We start from the raw sequence: 16740 nt of genomic DNA on the forward strand, positions 1-16740 counted from the left end.
CAAGTGCGGCTGAATGTTTATATGCGCCCAGAAAAATCCTCACAACTTAAGATGGATCATTTCGGAGATGCTTAAGGTAAAAGAAGAATTCAGGAACCTTGCAGCATTTGGTGCTCATCTTTCATTACACAACTTGGCTTGTGCATGCTCACTCAAATACTATCTGCCAAACCGCTTTAAAGACACTAAATCGGAAAATAATCGGCCCATATAGACAGAGGGGCAAACCTTGAGCAAAATACAAAAACACACTCCCAATCCGGGTGCTTCATTAAGGTGCTTGAGTGAGTGGCTGGAGCGAGAAAAATGGAGTTTGTCATAAACAACAAGCAGGTAACAGCCAGCCAGCAAAAAAAAAAAAAAAATTCTTTGCTTTGGTGTTATTACGATGCCTCGGTGTTACCCACCAAATGGGGATGTTCTCTTCCAGTGTGGGTTCTTTGTCAGCCATGCAAACTGGAATTATTATGAGCACGTGGGAAGTGTGCCAAATCACTGTCCCCTTCAATATTACCACGGGGGAGGGCTGAGCGGGGAAGAGTAACACACAACCCGAAGCCAACCTCGCGGCAGCTGGCAGAGGGCGATAAGACAAATGGGCAGCCATTGGGAAAAGGATGAGGAAAATGGAAGGTATTTACCTAAGAAATGTCACACTTTTATTTGGCCTGTGCGGGGATCTAAATGAGCCAAATTTTGTGTGTATTCATGCGAGCGTGTGTGTGAATCGTTCACTTTTGAAATCAACTTTGAAATGATTCTCCTGCTGTTGCATAGCATAGTGTGTCCAAGCTTTTGACTGGTCTTGTACCTCAAATGTAGATAAAATTTCCATTCTTACAAGTGATAAATTTAAGCCTCGGTGAGTGCACATCTAAATCTCGCCGGTTTCAGCCTGACTCGTGCTGAAATGTCTGTCATTATAGCACGCTACACAATTTAATTAAAGAGGGAGGAAGTGATGCAGAAAGTTCATCTAAAGTTTAGCTTGACGCGCCACTGGTGTAATCGCTTTAACTTTCACAGATTGTTCATTGTTGTCATTTAGGAGCTATCTTAAAGGTCACCTCGAGTGTGCGCGGATGATGCAGCTCAACTTGGCCTCACAAAATGCTGACCGTGGAATTTTGAAGGGTTTTTGATGGTGACGATTTGTACCGCGGAACGATTTATTCCATATAGAGTTGATCTCAATGCTTTGAAAGTCAATGAAATCAAAGCTCAACTAGTTTATGACCAGCCAAAATGCTACATGAAAAGAGCGCCTGCTTGAGTGAGCCGACACTCCCGACGTGATGCCGCACATGACACAAAAGAGTTGTTTAGGCTGAGGGCTGATGGAGCAGGAGGAGAAGAGAGGATTATTGTCAGAGGTTCTCTGTCGCCGCTGCAACAAAGCAGACTGCACATTCAGCAGAGAAGAAAGCGATACCATGAGAGCAAGGTGGATTTCAAGGCGAGTCGCTCATCATCAGCTGGTTCCTCAAATCCTAGAGTGTTTGTTGTTGTGCCAAAATTGCACTTTTATTTATTGTTTTGCATCCTCCGCTGATTCCTAACTCCTTTTTATCAAAGAGAGTGGATATTTAGAAAGAGACTAGTCAAAACACAGCATTCAACTCACCTCGATTATCCTCTGCACAAGGACACAAGAATATGTCGAATGCTGCATACTGGTCACTAAAGTGCATTGAGCTTCAAAGCGGGTACAATCCAGTGTAGTCAAAATTTCTGCATTCACTTGCAGTCACTGTTTTTTTCCAGCATTCAAACATAATTGGAAAGTTGACACGACCCAATCAGTGTAGACCATTAATGAAAGGTGATTAGATTTGCAGTGTAGCTGAAATTAAATTAAAAAAAAAAATCTCATCTGCATGCCCGAAAATTAAAAGTCACACGAATCACCAATCATTGTTTGTTAAGACTGTAGCGGCTGGTCTTCATTGTTCCATTCTATCTTTAGAGTGAATGTCAAACTAAAAGTTGAGTAAGAAGGGGAGAAACAAAGACACGGAGGAACCAATTTATCTCATCTGGAGTAACTAAGCAGACGTTGGGAAAGATGTGCGCAAGCACACGCTTGTACTTTGCTGTCTGTTCTCTCTCTGCCGCCGCTGAAGGGATGCCACACACGCACAAATTTAAACACTCAAGCAATCCATCTACGGCTCTTCGGCGTAATTGCCTTGCTTAAAAAGGAAACACAAGGTGTGGAATATGTGTGCAGATACAGCCGCAGCCTTCTTAAGTGCAACACAAAATCTGGGTGACTGGAAAAAATTCATTACAACTCAAGAGTACTACTCGATTTAAAAAATATATATTTTCAAGAAGGTAACTAAAAATAATGCGCAACTGTACACACCTTTAACCTGGAATGTGCAAGAGGGTGTGTACACTTGTGCAAATAGTGTTTATTTTTATTATTTTATTTAAAAAATGTTTTAAATAAATTGTATAAATAATAAATAAATAAATAGTGTTTATTTTTATTATATTATTTTAAAAATGTTAAATTTTATTTTCAAAAAAAACTTCAATTGTTTATGAAGCACTTTTTCATGTAGCTGGTGTGGCTAGCACAGCTGGCTGGATGGAGGCTATATAAACTATATAAAATATACTATAATATACAAAAATATATATATATATATATACATGCTAAAGTCTCCTTTATTTTACATCATTTGTCAGGACCTGTTTCCTGCTCGTAACATCGCTTCAAATCGCCTTCACAGGCTGAGCAGTAACTCAACAAACCAGGCGGGATTAAATTGTAAATCCGACCCCTTTGTTGCATAAGATGACATCAGACGTTGGGATATCAGCGGCCCATGCCAAAGAACAAATGATTAAAAAGAAAAGAAGATTGTCTGTTCCTGGGAGCGTTGGATAACATGCGTGCGGCTGGCTGACGAAGAGCAGCTGCAGCAGTCTTTTCCATGCACCTATGGGCCATGACATTAGGTACACCCACACGGGCTAATGAGCTCCACCACGGGAGCTGACCTTCACCCACACCTGTGTCCCGTAGTTGGCGCTAACAGCTCACATTTTTCACAATTAGAAAACAAAATTCCTGGCTAAAGTAGGCGAGTTTACACCCAAATAATGTCTCATGCTCAGGTCTCCAAATTCTGAGCCAGAGCATCTACTTATCAGAAGATGATGCTGCACCAGGACATGAAACTTGCATTTGGCTCACCGCCCATCAAGCAGCAGTGAGTAAAAAGCCCATGAGATACAAGAGCAGCCTCTTTGGAGCACGAGGTTATTTCGTTTTTCATCATCTGCAGGAACACATCTGAGCTTATTAAAATGCTTTTAAGTACTGGCGTGGTTGCCGGCGCTTTCGTTTGGCTGGCTGCCCTGCTCACATTAAACGCAATGATTGTTTGTTTTACAAAAGCATTGACAACACAAGAGTATAGAAATAACCATTGCACTCGATTATATTGTATGCTAGCACTGAACTGGATCACAGTTATGAGAATACCGGAACACCTTAAAGGTCACCCAGCCAGTCAATTTTTTTTACGCTGCATATCCCAATTGCACATTGTAATATATCTACGGGGGTGTAGCACAAAACCTTTTGTCGTGATGAATGTGACGGTGAATAAACTTAAGAGCATACATCATCTTTTAAGGAATAAACAACCTGCACACAACAACACATAAATTTCCCTCGCAACACCTGATGCCTGCCTTCCACAATTTGTGGGCACCCAAGCATTGATAGAGCTGAAGGTGAAGCCATTAACTTTGCATCTACTTACAGTAAATCACCTGACTGCACCTTAGGTCAGCTGAGGTCGGAGGGGAAATTGATACCAGCCAACCAGCTAATGTCAACATCTACTCAAACTAAAAAGATGAGGTAAATGACCTTTAAACAACTTTGTAAAGCAGCGAAAAAACATACGGAAACATAAGATGCGAGTAGTTATTGAGACAGTGACTTCATTGTACACTACGAGCAATTTCTGTTCCCTGCCAAACTACAACAAAGCATCGCTTGCTCATCAGCACACAGGGGGGGTGAAGCAACAAGCTCATATTTCAATGAAGAAATGTTATACTGGCTTCATTAATAATCATTAGCCACTTAATGACTCGGTGTGTGTATGCGCAAGTGTGATTGCTCAAGTAATTCCCCTTCAGCAGACACAAGAAACAATTTAAAGATCATTTAATGTGAAAGCATGCAACTATAGTGTTTGACTACATTTTTCATCATTCCAATAAAAAATTGAAAGACAGGCTGTGTATGTTAGGGCGGAGCTAAATTTAGCCTGGGTTTTTAGCGAGTTAAAGAGTCTTTGTAGTTCTAGCATTTTTTTTTTCTAAATCTAGCAGGGGAGCTTTTAAGGCTAATGTGGCAAGACAAGTTTGAAATCGTGTTAAACTGTTTTTGGATTATAATTGGTACAATATCCATGTTAGGAGGGCGGGTGGGGCTTGACAAGTGCGAGTCATGTATTTGCTGTGGAATGAAAGAAAACTCCTTCACGTAGTTGTCGTGACTACAAATAAGATGAGGAGAGACCAGCGTTACACTTTGACAAAAGTTTGAAATCTTAATAAGCAAAGCAATTTGCAGGCGTACTGTGAGTGGATTAAATATGACAGTTTTGACTTGCAATAAATTGCAGTCTAATCCTGAACATCCTCACCACCGCTCCAGAATGAACATAAATAGCAGCGCGCATATTATTCTGCCAACTCGGCAGAGCAACATTTCCCTTACTAAGGAATCTTGAATTTTCTTCTCAACATCCGTCCTCATCTGCAACGCATTCAGGCACACAGGTAGAAGATGATTCTGCACGGCCATTGTGCGTGCGTGTGTTGATTACTAGACTCGATCAACTCTCATGAAATTCTGGTGGCGGGCCAGAGCACCAAGGGAGGACGCTGTTGCGATGTCAGGTTGGAGTGTGAGTAATCACTTTTGGGAGGTGCCAGGAGGAGATGGAGTGTGAGTGAAAGGACAAAAGTGAGAAGAATGCAAAGGTTACTGTATATTATGAGCCAATTGATTTGGAGTGCTCAGGCCAGTCTGCCCTGTGATTGACTGGCAAGGAGTCCAGGGGTTTAGTCCACGGGCAATTTGACACAGCACAAAGACACCGAATATATAGAGTCCATCCAATTGCGCCTCTGTATATAAGTCACACCGATCATCTTAGTCATGTGATACTTTCATCAAAATAAGGAAAGTCCAAAAGAGGCAAAAGAAGAGTCTACAACTTTAAGTATCACTAAGGAACATCGTTTTGAAACCCAAATATTTATACAATATATAAACATGTACAAGAAATCAAATATGCCCTTATTTGAATTTTTAAAAACTCTAAATGAGAGACTATTCAAATTTTAAGTCCCAAAGCAGCCCTTGTATTGGATCTCATTGCATTGTGCAGGTGTACCTAATTTTGTGGTGAGTGAGTGTATATTCCACAGCAGCAAAAGAACCTCATTCGGTGTTCTTGCAGCTTTTGGCTCTTGCCAGCCTGAGTGTTGCATTTAATCAATCTTGCTTGTTTTCAACTTTTAAAAAGTCTACGTAGCCTTGTGGGGGTGGGGGGGAGTTTAATCTCCACACCTTTCAGTCATCTAGAGGGGTCAAAAAGTGTTTGACCAACGGTGTTTTTTTCTATGCAGACAAACCAGAAAAAAAAAAACCTCGATACTTAAATTTTTCCAATTCACATTTTATATTGGATTTCTAGTCGAGATTCAATACCATTGTATGATTAATTCTTATGCCCGTGACAGACTGTATTCTTTTCGTCGCTCACTGTAATTTCTCTGCTGAACCAAGTAATTCAACAACTAAAAAAAAACATGGCAGGATAGAATGTGCAGACAGTACTTGGAAACAACACAGCTTTAAACTGCTACACTGACTTCACTGACTTTTCTCAGAAGATTCTTCCAATTCACTTCAATCATAAGTTACAGGAAAGCAGTCAGTTGACAGCAACATGTCAAATTCTCTCATCAACAAGCTACCTGATGTTTACCTCTGTGACCAGAAAGGAGTTTTACAGTGGTTTTATTTGTTTTTTTTTAAATCCATTACAATGAAAACACAATAAAAATTGGACCAAAAAGAAATGTGAAGTCAAGATTCAACTAATTTACTCTAATAGGCACTAATCATCACTTTAAGGCAACATATGGTTCCAGATGTTTCATGTTTGAATCCAAATCAATGCATTAATTCAAAGTGTGTACGCATAAATGTGTTGTTGCTGTTATTGTCTAAACCTTCTGTCAAAAGCAGCCTTTGTGTGTGCACGTGTTTCTTCTGGAGAGTGACAGTGCCATACCCCAGGGTTCCTCTAATCAGCTCCACCTCTCCTCCTTTCCCTCACTTCTTTGCTGTCAGTCACACTGACGCTGTTACCGAGGAACCCTCATTGCACTCACTTTCCCCCAGCAGGGTGCAAAGCTACATTTCACTTTGTGTACTCTCCAAAATAGACTTAAAAATTAAATATGTTCTTTATAATATCGTGGGTAAGAGTGCAATGTCAGAGAGACAAATCATCCAGACATTTAATACACCTTTCGGGCATCCTCCACACCACACACACACACCTACACTTGCAGTGCTCAGCATGACTCCAGCTTCTTAAAGGTGACACGTGCATCTGATGACAAAGGACTCTCTCTCTCTGCTTCATACCCACAGTGAGTGGATCTGAGTGATGTTCTACATAGCTTCTGAGCAGTAACATAGTTGGGCTGTTTGCCAAGCTCTCCTCCTCCACATACTGATGAGTGAGTGACTGCCAGTCTAATTGGAAAACGACTCCAGAGTTATTGAACAGAAAATCATCCCCTAATGCAAATCCAATGTTGTGAGTGGCAGCGCAAGGAAGATCACTCAAGACACCCCCCCCCCTTCCATGTCCGCTCAATCCTATGTCAACCTCACAGACAACACCCAGCTGCCAGACAGTTGATGAAAATGTGTGACAAGGCTCAAAAGTGTATTACTGACATCCACACAGCTATTACACGCACGAGACTGAAAAGTGGCACTCACTTGTACAACTGGGGCAGCAACCCAAAACTAGATAGTTTGACAGTGAAACATCAGTCAAGGGTGAGTAGTTTTATTTTACTTTTGTTTCATCATACAGATATATTTTTGCTTAGATAGCAAAAACTGGAGTCTGGAACAAATGCATCCACTTGACATCATTTCCCATGGGGAAAATTGCTTGGAAATGAATATAACCTTGTCGAGCTATTAGACTGGAGAAGTTCCATTGAACTTTTATGTCCATCTACTTTGCGAGCATTCTGCATCTTTTGACCTTACCTCACATCGTCCTCCATCTTCTGTAAGCAATTCTGAATGAACATTTAGAGCAAAGAGATGGAAAGCCAGTTGGACAAAGCAAGACACGAGCCGGTGCTCATTTTAATAAACGATCGCCTGGCCGCCTCCTGTAGTTTGGGTCAAAAACGAAACCTCGTTAGCATTGATCCTGTCTCAATGCGGTCCCCATTGTGGTCTGACAGACATGTAGAGGTGGACCGGAGGAGACAGTTTTTGGCAGGAAGTTGAGTAAGAGGATAGATACTGAGAAAGCTGAGAAGCGAAATCTGAATACTGGAAGTAAAGAGGAAGTGTGAGAAAGTGAAACAACAAACAAGGGTATTCATTTAACATGATGTTTGTAATGATGTCAAATATTGGAAACACACATTTCTGGATGATGCCATGATGACATTCATCTTTAAATACCTCCCTGACAGTGTCACACAAAACAAGGTTTTAACACATTTTTCGATTTGCTAATTAGACTATACATGTGGCTGGTGAGTGTACATAAGCATTATGTAATTATGACGAAGGAGGTAGGGAGGAGGGCAAAGAAGAGCAAATTAGAGTGCAACACAAGGGGGGCGGGAGGGGGTGGGGGAACTGTCATTGGATTTATTTAGAAAGATAACCGGTACAGTTGGAGGTAGCTCGCCAAGGAAACTGTAGATGGGGCAATTATAGCAACATTATCTTTTCCACAAGCAAATATCCTCACGGAAAGGTGTAAATATTTTAGATGCTGGGGATACACAAGCAGGAATTATAGCGATGCAACAAGATGCTCATTATCACGACACGATGAGCCAAAACATACGGGCATGGCAACAAGAGTGTCATTGAACGGGCCTAAACAGTTTCCAGGCTTCAACTCAATAGGAAAGCTGTTTTTCCGTGTCGGAAATGCTTTTTGTGGATGGGTTTGTGTTGAGCGTTTACTACAAAATGAAAATAAATCATTTAACATTAAAAGTACTACAAACAAAGCATTTTCAGGAAAACCCGCTTTAAAAACTAGAAACTAAAATAAGAACTCAACTCTAATGAGAATTCCAAAACTATTCCAACCCTGGTCCCACCATCATTGAGTGGGAATTAAACCCACGCTGCCGGCATGGAAGTCAGCGAGAGGCCACGACACTCTCGGTGGTGTTAATAAAAAAAACCTGGGACCAGCCTAAGAGGCAATTTCACCCAGTCAAATTGTCCTCAGGACTCATTTGGGCAGCTCCCATCAGCTCAAGCTTCCATTGGGGAAACCCAGTGATGCATCGACAAAGTGTGCTGTAAGAGTAACAATGCTTGCAAGCCTAACAGAGCCGAACACAGAGCTATCAACCGCCTTTTCCTTTCTCCTACTTCTACTCTCTCCAAGGAGGCAAATTTTGAGGAGTGATGAAAGGGAAGCTCAACAAGTGTGGGAGAAAAGCCCAGAGACAACCGCAGGGGGTCACAAAGGCCCTGATGGCGTATTTAATCAGCTATTAGGAGTCCTGCTGCAACAAAAGTGACAATCTAAACTAGTTTGCCCTGAAAACAATTTAATTCAGAAACGGTAAAAGTCTCATTCTATCCGGGGGGCACCGCATGAGTCAGTGAGTAGGATGTGTGTGACATCCATCATCACTTGGTTAAATGGACAGGAAGAACTTTTAAAATGGTGTGTATAGAATAGTGTAAGCGCATGAGTGTGTGCGCATATAAGATCATTCATTTGTGTAGGTGATATGATCCCTCTATGTGCCTTGTGAGGTGGAAGAGGAGATTACTGCAGCGCACCTCTATAATTACCTCTCATCTCTCAGTCGCTGCTCTCCAGCACAACAGGGAACGCGAGGCAGCCTACCGCACGCACAGCGGAACGCTCCACCAGCACAATGTAGCAGGCTGAGGGGGATTATTTCTAGAGGGTCATATTTCACTTGAACGTTGATTTGAGAACACCCACGCTGCCTTTAAGTAACACAGGTTAGCAGCGAGAGCACACACATACACACACACATACACACACACACACTCCGTCAGCCAAACACACGTTGCTTCCAAGTAAGAATGACTCACCTGAAGCTACCCTTCCCACACAAAATCCCACTTAATAATCCATTCTTGTGCTGTACAGCTTTTTGTGTGCGTAGGGGCCCTGACAGAAAAGCACCTGTCACGGCATGAACACACACTGCCTATTATGACATCCAAATACAACAATAGAAGTAAGTCTTCAAATGCTTTTGTAAGTAGACAACAATTGTCAGCATCTGCTTTGAAGAGTCACTTTCAAAAGTCTGTCACACTTCAACATTGACATTTAATGACAGTCATGACATTTCAACATACACTTTCAACACTCAAGTGATATTCAAGTGGCAGTGTAAATTTTGATTAACCTAACACAAACTTCTATTGCTGACATTTTATTACGCTCTCAACAATAGACCAGCGAAGAAGAAGTGGCGGTGCTGTATCCCACACACTCTCGCCTCACGAAACAAAAGCAACTTCAGTATGACCAACATGACTGCCACATTGACACGCATCGGCTGACTCTAGTTTACTGCACGTCTTTTTATGCATGACGAGACTAGCGCGACCCAGAAACGTGACCAGTCAATTTACTGTTGGCACCACAGCGCCATTAACTGGCAACTGCAGCCAATTCTGGAACTAAAAGCCTTGAACAGCTATCTTAGAAGGAGTGTTTTGAGTGAACTGGACAATATTTTTTGGTTCTGGATGCTTTAAATTGAGGTTCTACTGTACCTCCAAAGGCAGATGAGTCGTTTAAGGGGCTTTAAACGCAGCAGTCGGGAGCACAGCTGCCCGAGAGAGCACGTCATTCTTCTGCAAAGCCAGAGGTGCGTTCAAGCATGAGCTGGGAATGCTGCTTAGGCAGATGGCACTCAACAGCGCTCACATTAGCCAGGACGGATGAGAGCTATGACCTCAGGAGGCTGCTCTGGGGAGGAAAACATCCCACGAGAGAGATGACTGCTCATAGAGGGGGGTCGTGGGATGCACAGGTACGCTCACACGGCATGCCATGAAATGAGTCGTGAAATGTCAAGAACGGGACTCTTCATCCCATGAGGATTTTTACATTCCGTCATAAAGCATATGAAAGCGTACACAGATGTTTACCACTAAAGGCAATCATGGTTCCAAGCATTCACATTTTAGAGTACCAAGAAAAAAGTTTGGCCTTTTTCATCAACAAGCCGAAAAGCAATGAAGGCACGGATGTCAAAAGATTGCACCATTTACTAATCCAGAAATTTACAACCACTTTTGTCACATGCGTATTTCCATGAGGGATCATTAGGCGTGCTGCAGGAAATGACCTAGTCTCATATAATTGGTCTGAAAATTCTTATTGATTTACTGCAAACAATGTATCTTTGTTCATCTATCTTTGCCAGTGATGTTCACTGACAGGCAGAACAATGAAATGCCTTTTCACTTGATGCATGAGGTACGATGCTGTGCATCCACCTGTAAATGTTTTTTTATGACATTTCTGTCTACTAGTGTAAAGAATTTTCTAAAGCCTTAGCGCAAGAAGTGTTGAAAAACACAGCGAGCCCACAATGGCAGTGCTCCAACATACTCCCATACGGCTCAGCCGTCAGGATTATAAAATTTAATATCAAACAAAAAAGATTTCTCTCTATAACAGCATTTTGTAGCACTCATATTCATTTTCTGAGGGAATAATGATTTATGATTTATTTTTTTAGTCCACGGATAAAAAGCTTCAGCCGATTAATGTGTTTCAAGTCAAAGCGTAAAAAAATAATTCCAGGCATCTTATCGTTTATCTTTGTGTAAACCAAAGCACCACCACCACTCAGCCTGGTCAGCAACAATCACAAATCAAATTGTTCACAGCAGTCACCGACATAACACAAACAAACACATGCAACAGATTCAATATAGTTTCATCATCCCTTCAATCCAATTGTTATAGCAAGTCACCATATTGGAGTAAAAAGTAGCAATGGGCATGATTAATCAATTCATTGCTTTTTATAATTGTTACTTTTATCATCAGAAATTTCATGACAATGGGTCTGTATGTGGTTCATTAATAGAAGAAGGAACATGTTTTCTGCCTATATGGGCTTCTCTTCTAAATAAGAAAGTCACAAGTTACAAAACGTTTCCTCAGAAGGTTAAAAAAAATGAAAATAAATATCTTACAAGATTGACATTATTTCCTATGGGAAAATTACCATTAAAAAAAAAAATCAGTTCTCAATTAATTAATGACTAGTTATGGTCCACCCTGGATTGGTAAATCACTGGGCATATAATCACTAGGCACTTGCCGCATTGACAAATAACGGACAATGAACCACTTAACCAATGAATGATATTTTGGGAATGTGGGAGGCCAAACACTGGAAAGAGGAAAAAGATGCAAACTCCACATGTGAGCACAGATTTAAATCTCCAACCTCTGAACTATATGCAGCCAACCACCAAGTGGCCGTATGTCAACTTAAAAACTTGTGCAGCACAGGTTATGAGCGCTCAGCATCCCTGGAGTTAATTAGGAGGACTTGCAGAAAACATATTGAATCTTTTCCACAGCAAACGACACCCGGCGGTGGCCCAAAGGCTGAAAGCACTCACCCGTCAGCGGGTCGTACGAACCATCCAGGTCCCGGGAGTCGGTCAAGCTTTCTCGGTTTTTGTTCTTCATTCTTTTTTTTTATTCTAGTCTTCCTCCGAGCGCGCCAGGAAAAGGAGGAAAACTGTTGCCTGGTTCCCCAATGGAGGGTATTTTGAATTTGTCTTATGCGAATTGCGTACACCTGTTAACGAGCTTCATTTCCCGATCCATGAAGCTTCAAAACACAAGGCGTGCAATTGCCAGTCTTCTCTGCGTGCGTCTTGCTGCCGAGTGAGCCGTGCGCGCGTCTGCGACCGCCCTCACTAGCGTTACGCGCGCGCGCACGAGGTCGACAAAAAAAGCCCGTCTCTCCCAACCACGGACAACTGCACAAAAATGAACAATTCTGCATTCCAAACCTTTATTCAGCCACATTTTATTATATTTAATCTGTTTGTTTATCCACAAAATCACCCCCTTATAGAATGTCAAAAGTGCATCTTCAAATATAGTTGATTCTTTTCTGTGACCACTTGTGATGAGGTTTGCTTCCCTCAAAAAATAGCAAATGAGGAATAATTGTAAAATCTGGGTGCAATTTATGACTTTTGTGAGGAGATGATAGTGTTTTTGGAGTCTTAATTATGGTTGCACACTCAGAGATGTTACACCAACTTTCATCAATTGCTTCTCAACTAATGATCTCGGCAACGGCACATGATTCCTAATTAGCTATTGCTCTGTTTTATGTTGCAACCACCTCACACGAGCATGTAGAAAGATGTGCCAAGGTGGCGCCAGTGTGTGTGGCTCCTCAACTGTGCAGACTTTGTTTACATTTATGCTTTTTACTGATAGACAAATAAAATGTCAAGACTTCACGGAGACCATCACCAGACACTTCTTAATCTCCAACCATCTTATGAAACATTACAAAGATTTGATTTTGGAGCATTTGACTAGTGTGAACACATTGAAACTCTTTTCATCCAAACTATCATTGCTGACCACAAACCGTGGAACTACAAAAATATTCTTTTGAATCATCAAAGCACAGCGTAGAATGAGGCAACTTTCATTTCTGAAAGTTCCCCTCATTCGGAGTTTGTCTATTTCTGATAAACAAGAGGCCCTCAATAACCAAAGGGCTTCCATTTTCCTGTCAACCAAAACCAACAAAATATTTCACTGATATGGTCGATTGGACACTGATTGGATTTCTGTCCGCGCTGAATAAAATGAGATGAGGGGAGCCAGATTTTAAATGAAGGCAAGGACGAGGGGATGCCGTTAGATCGATTTACGTCGCGTTGGAGGGGATTTGATGATACACGCGGCAAATAAGGAGAATAAGAGAGTCAGTGATGAGGCGGCCGTCTGAGACTGCAGCATGCTGATGAAGGATTTATGATGAAACTTGACAGTGGATTCACACAAAGCACCCACTTTTATTAAAATACATCGTATTTTATTACCAATGTTCTATATATATAATAATAGTATACATACAGTACATTAGATGAATATGAAAACTCTTAGTTAACATCAGGGATGCTTGGTAAAAAGTCTGAAATTTAAGTTTGAGTGGAAAGAGGGAATAGAGGAAGAAGGTGAAGGATCATGCATCAAAGAATTGAGATGTACCCTTTGGCTCTTAGTGCACTTTCAAGGTGAGTCACCTGCCCTTGGCATTGAACTATGAATATTAAGAGCACAAATCACTACTGAAAGCCCTAAAGCGAAAAGATGCGTGTTTGTGCATTCAAATCAAGTCTTTAATCACCTCTACCTCGATCCATGAAATAAGAGAAATCTCAAAGGCAGTTGCAACTTCAAAACAATCAAGTGACACAATATAGTGGATACCACTCAAACATGTTTTATTTCAAACATGATTGACATTCATTTAAATTCCTACGGGAACATGTTTTGTTCTCGACAGTGACAAATCATTGTGGTTAAGAAAGCTATTCATCGAAGATTTTTTTTTTTTGTGGGTGCCCCAGAATATCGAGTGCAGCATCAGCAGAAAAGGATGATCACCATCCCAATCGCTGTCACTGGTGGTATTTTGGAGTCCCCATCCCACACCTTCCCGAAATAAAGGGCGAAAATCTCCTTGGTAAGCGGCGTTAAAAAGCACTTCAAATGCGTGAACAACACTTTTCATTTGGTTTCATTATTGGCTGAAGACACTGTCCTCCAGCACTGAGCTGTCACTTTGGCCTCAGCCGCCAGCGCCTGAGAGACTGCAGATGTCCGCCGAGACTGACTGACTGACAACATGCAAACACACCAACGTGCACAAACACAGATGAAAATGCAGAATGCAAAACAGTCTTCAATAGCATTGTATGAGTGTATCCCGGGTGATTTTTTATTTAAATTAAGAAAGACCAAAACGGTGGCTCAGAGTCATAAAGCAAAGTGATACGCTCATCTTGAAAATGTCTGTCATTTGGAGAAATGGAGGGCAGCAGAAACGTCACCTTTATAAATGCTCAATGGAGGTCTGATTGGAGTTCAATGACTGTCAATCAAATTAAGTCCCCAAGAAGTCCATGTGATTAATCCATCTTCTTTTTTCAAACTTGACGTCGTCTCCTCACCTTGTGCATATTCAAACCATCTTTTTTTTTTTTTTATTTGAGCTGCGTGACAGAGGAAAAGATGACCTGAATGGCAAATTATGCTTACACAAAGGTCCCTCCAGAGACCCTTTTCATACAGGAAAAGATCAATTGGACCTCTTCATCCTAATTAATAATAATGCACATTTAAATACCACCATTTATAAATACAAACTCCATCTTCAGGGAAGCACTGTCTAAGGAATCTTTTGTCCCTCCAGCACGTAAATGCCACGTGTTATATACAGCTCTAATAAGCACAGCTGCACTCTTGGCGACACACAACATGTTTTTCCTCTTGCATCGCCATCCTCCCCTGTTTCTCTACACAACATTGCAACATTGTGTTCACTTGAGTTTAATCTGAAGTGACTTTGCACTTCATTTCCCCTCATTGCGCTCATTAGCGCACATCCAGCAGTCACGCCATATCCTCTCTGACACCGCAACATGATACTTCCATTCAGGCGGAGTCAAACGTAAGCTTCCAGGCTACATGGGTCAATATTTTTCTTTTGTAATCTCACATTGCTGTCAGTGGAGTGGCTCTGAAAGGAGCACGGCCTCCCCGGGAGGTGACCGGTGTCAGCCGGGGCGATGCCACCTAATGTCACCTTTATCCTGAAAGATGTCCTCGGAGACAGCAGGGCACAGAGGCGAGCAAACATCCGGCTGGTAACATGGGGATTTGTGACCGAGTGGGTGTCCTACAACCCTGACTTTACTAAAGACAATAAACACACTGTGTAAACTCAATATCAACATCAATCAACCAACAACATGCATTTTAATTTTTTTCAATTTAAATGCATTTTAAATTATGACTAGGTGTACTTAATGAAGTGTCCCTTGATTGTATTTACGCTTGCTGACTTTAAAATTATAAGCACCATTGGAAGCCAATCGAGATCATTCACATAAAGACACACAAGGAAAAAGTCTGAATCTGGTTTTCTCCATGAAACAATCGCTCGGGGGAATCTATGACGGTTGTTAATCACGTCACTTCATCTTGATGTGTCATCTGCACTGACTGACTTTTAACATCATTGCTGTGCTTCTGTCAACACAATTAATTGTCCTGCGTTTGTTTTCCATCCCAGAACACAAAGCCCAAATGTGTCGGACAATCACTTACAATCACAAATGGTTCTACAGCCCGCTAAGTAATCATCAGTAAGGGGAGGACCCATAAAGTCACACATGTGATAGATGGCACGGGCGGCAGGAGAAAGAAAAAGTCTTTTGGAGAGATGGATGGAGAGTAAAGGCTTATGGGAACATGCTGGATATGATGGAAAGCGTTAACAGGCAAAGTGCCGATGTGCCGAGAGGACAGATGGATGGAGTCTGGTGGGCTATAAACTGCGCCAGCCTTTAGCCCCCAAATGTGTTGTCCCATTAACATTGCCAAGGGCTGCTTTTAAAAAAGTTGCGTGGCTGCTGATACTATTGTATTGTGGCGAGCTGGGATGCATTATCAGGATGCAGTCACTTCCTCTCATGAGGCTCCTAAAAGCATCCATCTGAACGCTACCACCGCATGCTTGTATCTGCTGTGAAACATATTGCCTGGCCAATTACTACGACCATCTGTATAGTGCTCGTGTGATTGGGACTGTACAGTGGAACCGCGAAAGATCATCAGGGGTGCTGGTGGAAATGATCCAACTTAACTTAGTTTATTCAGAAAATTATTATTCATCCATTACAAATATTATATTCATATATTTTTGGACATGTTTCCTCGGCGGTGTCCTCTGAAATTTTCTGATATAAAATGGGTGACTTAATGAAGTTTGGGAGTCATCAAACAATAATAATAATAATATATAGGAGTGCAAACAATCATATCTAGATCATTTAACAGCAATTTTTTTTATTATACTAAGCAGTGGTCTACAGGTTGGCGAACTTCCTGCACGCGCTGCGATAATTATGAGCTGATGAAACAAAACTTGCTCGAAAATTGTTTTGCACAAGACTATATAACCAAAGGTGGCAAATCTAGGTCCTGAAAGAAAAACCCTTGCCTCAGTTTGGCTTTTGCTAGATTTGCTTCTACTACCCTACATGTAAATGAGCTCATTTACCTAGCCAGCGACATTATGGTTGATTTTGAAATTGTGCATTCAAGGTCATACACTCGGAAA

At 41.5% G+C, this 16740-nt stretch overlaps 1 protein-coding gene across 3 annotated transcripts in view; it reads right to left on the reverse strand.

The window, feature by feature from the left end:
* The window catches only part of LOC148393214 (A-type potassium channel modulatory protein KCNIP2-like), a 57448-nt gene extending 45175 nt beyond the window's left edge, over positions 1-12273 (reverse strand). For all 3 annotated transcript variants that reach the window (XM_088384140.1, XM_088384135.1, XM_088384136.1), the window contains exon 1: positions 11978-12273. In XM_088384140.1, the coding sequence (XP_088240266.1) occupies positions 11978-12047 (70 nt within the window). In that variant the 5' untranslated portion in view covers positions 12048-12273. The remainder of the gene's footprint in view (positions 1-11977) is intronic.
* Between the last annotated feature and the right edge of the window lie 4467 nt (positions 12274-16740).

The sequence above is a fragment of the Syngnathus floridae genome, chromosome 9 (genome assembly GCF_059516105.1).
Source record: "Syngnathus floridae isolate MCC-2025c chromosome 9, RoL_Sflo_1.0, whole genome shotgun sequence".
In the NCBI taxonomy this organism is placed as follows: Eukaryota; Metazoa; Chordata; class Actinopteri; order Syngnathiformes; family Syngnathidae; genus Syngnathus; species Syngnathus floridae.